The 9077-nt window shown below is 51.1% G+C and overlaps 1 protein-coding gene across 2 annotated transcripts; it reads right to left on the reverse strand.

The window, feature by feature from the left end:
• Nucleotides 1-6: 6 nt before the first annotated feature.
• Nucleotides 7-7383, reverse strand: SLITRK5 (SLIT and NTRK like family member 5). Of its 2 annotated transcripts, none has more exons than XM_036100592.2 (2): nucleotides 6193-7383; nucleotides 7-3064 (listed from the first exon to the last, which is right to left on the reverse strand). In XM_036100592.2, exon 2 carries the CDS (start codon nucleotides 3054-3056, stop codon nucleotides 177-179), a length of 2880 nt encoding a protein of 959 aa, XP_035956485.1. In that variant the 5' UTR covers nucleotides 3057-3064; nucleotides 6193-7383; the 3' UTR covers nucleotides 7-176. The 2 variants fall into 2 exon arrangements, with proteins under 2 accessions (XP_035956485.1, XP_035956567.1); XM_036100674.2 differs by lacking the exon at nucleotides 6193-7383 and adding an exon at nucleotides 5597-5742.
• Between the last annotated feature and the right edge of the window lie 1694 nt (nucleotides 7384-9077).

Here is a 9077-nt window from a genome sequence, read left to right on the forward strand (position 1 = left end):
AAAAATTAAAAGGAAATTGCACACCCTTTCAGTATCTTCCGCCGAAGCTGAGAATCTCGTGCCAAGGCACTTCACCCTAAACGTTGAACCAGCACAATTAATCAAATGTGTTCACCGTGTGTGTCTGCTTGCTCGTTTGTTTTAAATGCAAAAGCTCCAAGGGAGTTTCTCTGCGCTTAGAACTGGCTAAATGTGGTCTGTTTTTCCAGCACTTCGAGGTAGTCCGGCTCAACGTTTAGTTTTGCTTTTAACTCCAGATATTCGTTCCGGTTGGGTTCTACAAAGACAGCACTGGGGGGGCTGTAGAGCACCGGTTCCCGCAGCCTGCTGTCCCCTGCCCCCGGGTGCAAATACTGATGGGGGCGTCTCAGGTCATAGTTGGGGGAGAAAGTGTAAGCAGCTGGGCTGCACGGGAATTTGGGATATTCCGGGAGGCTATTGCCGGCGGGGGTGGTGGAGCAGTGTTTGTCTGGTTCTAAAATGCCCCTGTAAAAGCGGTCGGCGTCCTGCACCGGCGACAGTAGGTCCTCCCGGGGCTCGATGGTGCTGACGCTATAGGCGGGACTCCGCAAGTGGTGGCTTTCCCGCCTCTCCTCCTCCCCAGGCTGCAGCTGCAACTGCGGCGGGGGCTGCTGCTGAGGTTGCGGCGGCGGCGGCGGCGGCGGCGGCGGCTGTTGCTGCAGGTGGTGGTTGCTGCTGTAGGTGACCTTGAGCTCGTGCAGGTCTTTGTAATCCTCCACGGAGTTGCCCTCTCGGGAGCGGTAGATGGGGTTTTTGCACATGTGGCCCAGTGGATGGGGGATGTACTCGTACACGTGGCCCGCGGGCGTTTTCACCTTGGGCAGCGCGGGTCCGCGGTGGTGCACGTGCGCGTGCGGGTGGCCCCCTGCGCCGCCGCCGCCGCCGTACACGCTGTACTGCATGTTGAAGGAGCTCACGTCGGAATTGTTGGTGCTGGTGTGGTCGCTCTGGTTCTTCTTCCTGCGCTTCATAACCAGCACGAAGAGCCCGGCGGCCACGAAGACGGACATGATAAAAACCAGCAGCAGGCTGAGAATCAACACGGACAAGGGCACCGAGGACGCCCCTCCGCCCGCGCCCAAGCCCGCGGGGGCCCCGGTGCTGTTCAACCGGACCGCGGGGGTCACCGCGCTGGTCCTCGCCAGGACCTGGATGGAGGAGGGCGTGGGCGTGGAAACCACCACGTCAGAGTAGTCTGGGCACAGCAGCTCCGACTTAATGGAGCGCATATCCGTCTCCGCAAACTTCTTGGGCGCCTTGCAGATGACCTCGTCCACCAAGACACCCACTTTGAGCTGCTCGACCCACAGCTTCATGCCCACCACGTCGCAGGTACAATCCCAAGGGTTGTCATGCAGGTCGATTTGGATGAGTGACTTCAGCTGGTCCAGAACTCCACTCACCGGTAAGGAGGTGAAATGGTTACTCCTTAGGTTCAGCCTGAGAAGGGTCAGGCCTGAGAAGACGCCTGAGGGCATGGTCTGCAGGAGGTTGTTATTCAGGAATAGCAGCTGGAGGTTTGGGACCGGATCGAAAGTCCCAGACTGAATCTCACGTATGAGATTGTACTGGAGGAAGAGATACTGCAGGCTTTGCAGGCCATAGAACAACTCCGGGCTCAGCCTCTCAATCCTGTTGCCATTTAGGTAGAGGCGCCTCAGGTTGGCGAGGTCCCCGAAGGCGCGGTCCTGGATCACGGAGATGCGGTTGTTGCCCAGGTGTAGGAGGTCCAGCCCCGTGGCCTCCAGGAAGTCGCTCCTGCGCACAACCGCAATGTAATTCTCCGTCAGATACATTTTCTTGGGGTTGTAGGGCTTGGGCTGCAGCTCTGCGATGCTCTCGATTTTGCGCTCCTGGCAGTTGACGTTGAGGCCCAGATCGGAGATTTGTAGGTTGCAAGTGCACGCGGTGGGACACTCCAAAGGCACCGGAGATTTGGTCTGGTAGGCGATGCTGGGGCCATAGTTGCTGTAGCCCAAGTCCTTGGAGGGCTGCCGAGAGGTGGGGCGCACTCTGGGCTTGTTGGGTTGGCGCGTCCCCTTAGGGGGCTTTAAGGGGGGTTTGTAAACAGCAGAGGAAGAAGTGGCCACGGAATTCACCGAGGCTGGGGTAGTGTGTAAATACCCCGTGGTGCTCAAAGGCGTCTGTGGCCTCATCTCATAATCTGAAATAAGTTTCCTTGGGCAAAGTTCCTGCTTGGACACCTCGTCCAGATCTCGGCCGTGTAAGCGGAAGGGGGTCTCACAAACCACATCCCCCACCAGGGCCGAGTAGGAGATGCTGTCCAACCAATCCTTGAGAGAGATCAGCTCACAGGAGCAATTCCAGGGGTTTTCTTCCAGCTGTAACTCCACAACTTTATCCATGTGCTGCAACAACCCCACATAGGGCAGAAGTTTCAGCCGGTTCCCCCGCAGGTCCAAGTGCGTTAAGGGCACAAAACGGAAAAGGTTGTTGGGTAAACTGGACAAGAGATTGTCATTGAGGATAAGCACCTGCAATAAATGCAGTTTCCCAAAAGCATTGGGTTCAATGACACTGATGTAATTGTAATCGACCTGTAGGTACTCCAGGCTCTCCAGGCCAAGGAAGGTATCATCGCGCAGAAGTTCCAGTTTATTATTGTTCAGATGCAATCTCCTTAAACCCCGCAGCCCGTGGAAAGCCCCAGTCTCAATGTCCTGGATCACGTTGCTACCCAGATGCAAAATTGAAGCCCCAGTGTAATTGACAAACTCATTGGGATAAAGACGGTTCAAAAGGTTTCCAGACAACAAGAGGTGGTAGATTGGGAAACGGGGAGGGCTAATTTCAGAGAGGCTGATGATGCCCCGGTTTTCACAGCTCACAGTTAAAATGCCGTCCTTTTCCTCACAAGGACATGCATTGTCACAGATTTCCCCATAATAATCGATGGTTTCTGCACACGAAAGGACGAGAGATGTTAGAGCAAACGCTAGAGTCTGCAGCATCCAGCTATGCATTTTTCTGTGAAGGTCCTGTTCCAAAGTTACTGGGGGGCAGCAAGTGTGCATTTTACCTCCTGCAAGGGAGAGAGGAAAAAAGGAAACAACAGAATATGACAAATATTTAAGGGATCAGTAAGAAAGTCTCTCTCGTCCCTAATACTATTTCTCTGAAATCCAGAAGGAGAGGATATGAATGACATCCCCCCCTCAGTGGAACACTGACATTCTTCAGACTTTATTAATATCTGATATTCATTTTGATTTAAAGGTTGATTTCATTTCCTAATGAGTACAACAGGAACATGCTGCCCTCCACAAGATAAGGGCAGGTTAAAGTCCCATTTTAGTGTTTTTACTTGCTCCCCCCTTTTCAAAATCAATCCATAAATATACATAAAATGGCTGTCAGTTCAGTTTTATGGTTCTAATTTAAGAGAAAAGAAGCACCATTTTACAAGGTTCCCCACCTCACCTATACCAAACCCGTCTGCCTTTCTTTCAGAACCTACTCAGTTAACAGTTCACCGTGAAGGTCTCCCATTTTCACAAAAAAGCAAGGAGTCACAATACTTGGGCTATTTTAAACCATCGCTGGAAATGCCAGGGTGGGAACCTAAAGAATACTTTTCAGAGGCAAAAAAGATGTAAGATAATGCATCAAAAGGACCCAGAAGAAGCTCTTAAATCACCAATTGTCTTTGGGAGCTTTGAGTATGGAGAAAAGGAGAGTGCGTTTGCTTTCATGGTGGACTTCACTACCACGCTTTTAAGCATATCAGCGTCCTAATTGCATGCACAGTGCCACTTAGCAGCGCTTCTCTGAGTGCGCCCTGCGTCCACTTCTCCTCATTGATCATGTCAGCGACGCTACCAAACCGCATCTTTAAGCCACAGAAATAGTTCTGCAGGATGGATTACAAAGAACTCAGCGAAGGCATCCGCAATCCCGGAACACCTCTGGATACCTGGAGTTTAAAGAGGACGTTCCTACCGCTTACCGGGAATCAGCTAAAAGTAAACCAAGGACCAGCGCCAAAGCTTCCCTTACCTCCCGCTCAGCGTCTGTTCGCCACGGTATGCAAAACCAACCCTACTGAATTAGCAAGCTTTGGACTGAACTACCACCTCACCAGCATCCGCATCATCTTTGGAGTTGTTTATTGCATTTAATTGTCAATGTTTTACTCCTCCTCCCCCTCCTCCCCCCCCTTAAGTGAAAGGGAACCCGGGCTGATTAACAGGCAAAATAGAAAGGATGAAGCGAGGGAGAACAGCAAGTGACATAGGTCTGTGCTTTAATATCCGAATTTCATCTCCTCAAGGAATCAATCGGACCCCCTCTTCCTTTTCTTTCTCGATTTCTTTTTTGTCCTCTTAAAGGCTTCCTTCGACTTCCTACTTCGGGTCGACAGCGGTACTCAAAAAGGAAAGGACATAAATGGAGAGAGTGTGTGAGTGCGTGTTGTGTTGGTTGCGGCGGGGGGGGGGGGGGGGCGACGGGAATTTGATAGAGATGCTGGGCTCTAAGAACCCATGCCTTTTCTCCAGTCAACCTTGCCTTTGCCTCACCACTACCGAAGTCTGATGTCGAATCGCAACCCAAACTAAAACCAAGACGTGTCTGAGGCACGGGTTCAAGCCTGGAGACCTCGATCTTGCTCCCCTAGCCGAATCCAGCCCGCGTTATTAAGAGCCCCTGCATTCGCACGCACATGTGCAAGTGTGCCTGCGAATCATTCACGTGTGGCCACCCAGACGTGTCGAGACGAATCGGAATCACAGTGTATAAACCTCACAAGTATCTCCGACCTCCCAACGCAACCGCAAACGACTCCTGGCTTAAAAGAGGCAAAAACCCCACTGTGGAAAGCAAAACGTTTACCTTGAAATTTCTGTTCTCCACTGGATCAAATCTGCACATCCATTCAGCGGGGGTTGGGTCCCCTCCCCCTCCTTCCCTCTGCTTCCCCGCCCCCATTCACCTCCCACCCTTTCTGACAGCCCATTGCAAATTGTGTCCAGCCGGTATTAAACTGGAGCGTTTACAACTTTAATTCAGTTCTGGTTAGCCGGGGTCGAAGAGCTTCCTCTCACCCCGCTCTCTTTCTCCTCCTCCTTGCCATCAAAGGAGCCCGAGAATTTGAGAAAATAAAGTTGAATGAGCCGGGGAAGGCTGACATTCTGACTGGGAAACGCACCTCCGATGTAAATTAGCGGTTGCGTTGCACATTCTTCAGAGTATCTCATCTCAGATTATTCTTTTGGAGGGCGGGGGCGGAGGAACTGTATTTGTTTGCCCCGAAGGATTTAGACCCTAGACCATCGCCCTGCACATCCCGCATTGAACAGAGTGGGGCTGCGCGGGCTGGAGTCCAGCACCCAGGCCGGACCCGTTGCTCTAGGCACAGCTGCTCCCACAGCGGCCCAGGCAGAAGCACCCGGAGTTCCAGGACGTGAGGCTCCCTTCCCCCACTCCGCCCCAAAGCGAAGGAAGAGAAAGGGAAGGAAGGAGGAGAGGGAGGAGAGGGAGAGAAAGCCACCCCGCTGCCACACACACACACACACACACACACGAGCCTCTTTTGCAAACTATACGGTCGACTTACCCCGTCTCACATCTCCATGGCCCACTCATCATAGCCGCCCCTATAAAAAACACCTCTTTGGGGTGTGCACTGGGTTTCCCGAGCCCAGGCAGGGCAAGAAGCCGGCGAGCAGTGCGGTCCGAGCCGCTGGAGGAAAGAGGCGCCCGGACGCCGCCAGCCCGGGGCCGCCGCCGCGGTGGCGACCGCGGGTTCCCGGGCTCCCCAAACGGCTCTCCCCGGCACTCTCCGCGGTAGTCGGAGCGGGCAGCGGGGTGTGGGGGGGAGGGTAGAAGGGGGCGATTGCGAGCGGCCGGTAGGGATGGGAGGAGGAGGAGGGGGCGGCGGAGGACAGGCGGTAGAGGCTCCTCGCGGTAGGGGCCGGGAGCCGGAGCCGGGCGGGGCGGGAAGGGAGCTGTTGGAGGGGGGAGGCGCGGAGCCCGAGGAGGGGACGTGAGGGCTGCCTGGCACCGCCGGCCCCTCCAACGTGACGGTCAGCCCCGCCGAGCGATCGCACCCGCTCACACTCAAGCTCACTCGCATACTCGTTCCCACCCGCGCCACCGCGCGATCGCAGGGTCCCAGGCACCCTTCGCCTCACTCCCCAGGCGGGTACTTACAGTTGCCATCTGCATAAGGGGCAACTTTCTCCAAGCCAGCAGCAGCCGCCGCCCCCTCCAGCAGCCTCCGGCTCCACGCACCCTTCGGCCTGGGTTCGCGCTGGCCGCCCCTCCCCTCCCCCCTCGGCGTTCCTCCTCGCCGTCTTCACCACATTCCCCCCTGGTCAGTGGCGCACGCCCGGGGACTAGCCAGAGGGAGCCGGGCGCGGGGGTGTGCATGCATCGCCCGCCTTCTTCTTGCAGCGCACACTGTACATGGTAGTGAGGGGGCGAGCAAAGGTGGCACCGGCCCCTCGGCTACTCCCGCGGCGGCTGCGGCTCCTGCGCCGTCCTCCACCCCCAGCGCAGCGGAGACCACCGCGGTGGGATCCCGCCGCCGCTGTCCCCTCGCCGAGTCCGCCGCCGCCGCCGCGGCCCCTAATTAGTATTTTTACGGTTCCCGCATCCTCTTGGCGGTTTCATCGCTCCCAGTGTTTGCAGGGGTTTTTCTCATCCCTTCCCCAGATGCGGCGCACGATCGTCATTATTTGGAACTCTCTATCTCCGACATCCTTTAGGGGGCCTGGGGGGACAGGAGCAGCGTTGTTCTACGCCTGTGGCGTGTCCCGGCAGCCTGGCGGCTCTAAAATACTCAGAGAAAATCGCGTCTTCCTTCCCGGGCGCTGAAGATGTGGCAACACGGTAAGCATCACAGGGGTCTCTGAGACATCTGCTCCAGCTCGGGCACAGGGCCCCGTCCAGTGCACTTGTTTATTGTCGCGCCGCTGGTGCGAGCCAAGCTGCAGCAGACATGATGGGCCCGGGGCGAAGCGGGCGCTCAGTGGCCGATAGATGGCAGCCGAGGGCGAAGGCGTCTCTGGATTCGGGCGGTGCAATCGGAGCACCCCTTGGATGTCACATTCGTGGGAGACGGAGGAGTCTTGGACCATGTGCGTAACACAAGCGTGGGACTGTGCAATCCTTGGATTGAAAAAGGGAGGAGTGGAAATAACCCCGACAGTGCCAGGCTTGTTGGTGGTCAGGGACAGACGATTCCAGCCCTGTGCTGATCGCCTGCCTTCCTCCTGCCATTTAGAATAATAGAGCCCCTGCTTCTGTCTCATGTACTTACTCTAAAGGACCCTGGAAGAGGGAGTGGTTCATCCTAGCTGCAAACAAGGGCGCTAATATATATATATATATATATATATATATATATATATATATATATTTATAATAAATACTAAAAGAAATGCGTTTTATAGGTATGTCTGAGCGATGCAAGGGAATGTGAACGACTTTCAGAGAGAATGTTTGTGAATACATTTGGTGTGTACTAAAAAGCTGGAAACCCCTAAATAAATGCAGTATCGATAGAAAGCGAGTTTCTTGAAGAGTCACCTGCTAAACTCCACTAGCATCATCTCTACAGTAAGTATTCCTGTCTCTTTCCATGAAACCAGACACCTCCCTTCCCAGAGGGGTTCTTTACATTCGTAGGCATATTTCTAGTGTTTGTAATATTAGAACTGCATTCCTTCCCAGGTATAGAAAAAAAGTTGATCGCTGTAAGTGGCCCAGTGGAGGCTGAGTGCACATGTACCTATTCTATGATAACTGGGCAGTTTTACCACTTAAATATTTTTATCTGTTTTATTTTATGATTAATTATGAATTAATTACTTTTTGGAATCATCTTAAACAGAATAGATATTGTCTCCTTGGTAATATTTGGGATACTATTGTGGTTATAATATCTTAATTAAATATAGGATTATAAAGATTCTGACATATATACAAACATATCTTCCCACATCCTCTCTCTGTGTTGAAATTAGAAGGAGTTCTCTAGAGGTGGTTTATATTGCAGTCTCTTGAGGTTTTGCAACATTTCTTGAAATTTCTTCTCGCTCCGTTTTGCAAATATTTTTCAGTTAATCCATACATACTTTGTTTGAAAACAATTTATTTCGTTTAAATTCAGGGCATGTACAAGAGGGGGAGAAAAGAAGTAACCTGTAATATTTGATAATGACAATAAAACCTTATAAAAGAACTTCCTGTGAATTTAGAAACATTTGGCACCGGGAATGATAGCCACTTGCTGCAGTTACCTTATATAAACAGACAACTTAAACTTCACCCACAGAAGTCTTTTACTGTATATTTTATTTAGTCAGCGTTTTCTAACATGATATGAATATTTTAGAAAACTTATTTTTAAAGAATAATATTGCTTTTATATTTTTAAATTAATGTGTTAAAGTGTCATAACTTAATTACTGTAAAAATTATTTACATTTGGAAACTCCTGGCATTCTATCACAGACATAATTTTCGATGTGGACAAATTCCATAGAAGTTCTGAAAGGGTATAAAATGGTTTAATCAATTACTGGACTTTTCAGAATAGCTGTATAATAGCTATTTTAGTTCATTCTTTTGTCGCTTTTTTAAATCTTCATAATTGTATTTAGTATCAAAATTTGGTTTAATTTTTGATTTTGTATTATTTTCATTTTAAATATTTATTATCCCAATTAAAAATAAATTTTGTCGAGGTAAAAAGTATGAAACATGATTGCAATTATTATAGATGCCGGTTTTGTTAGAAACACTGACATAAAAATATTCCAGTTTATTTCTTGTGGTCCAGATGAGTTAGTGATGACAACTCTCTACTGTTAACTCATTAAGGATAGCCTGAGAAGCCACTGTTACGGTTTACCACTAGGTGTCCCTATAAGCTGCTCTGCAGGAGAGTGACTTTTGAGAAAATACTGTGACATGCAGAGACCAAACAGAAGAACTCGGGAGGAAAAACATCATAGAAATAAGGAAAATCCTTGTTTGTTAGTCTTTGGACTCCTATTTGCTTTGAATATTGACTATGGCCTAGAAAAGAA

The sequence above is a fragment of the Halichoerus grypus genome, chromosome 4, assembly GCF_964656455.1.
Source record: "Halichoerus grypus chromosome 4, mHalGry1.hap1.1, whole genome shotgun sequence".
In the NCBI taxonomy this organism is placed as follows: Eukaryota; Metazoa; Chordata; class Mammalia; order Carnivora; family Phocidae; genus Halichoerus; species Halichoerus grypus.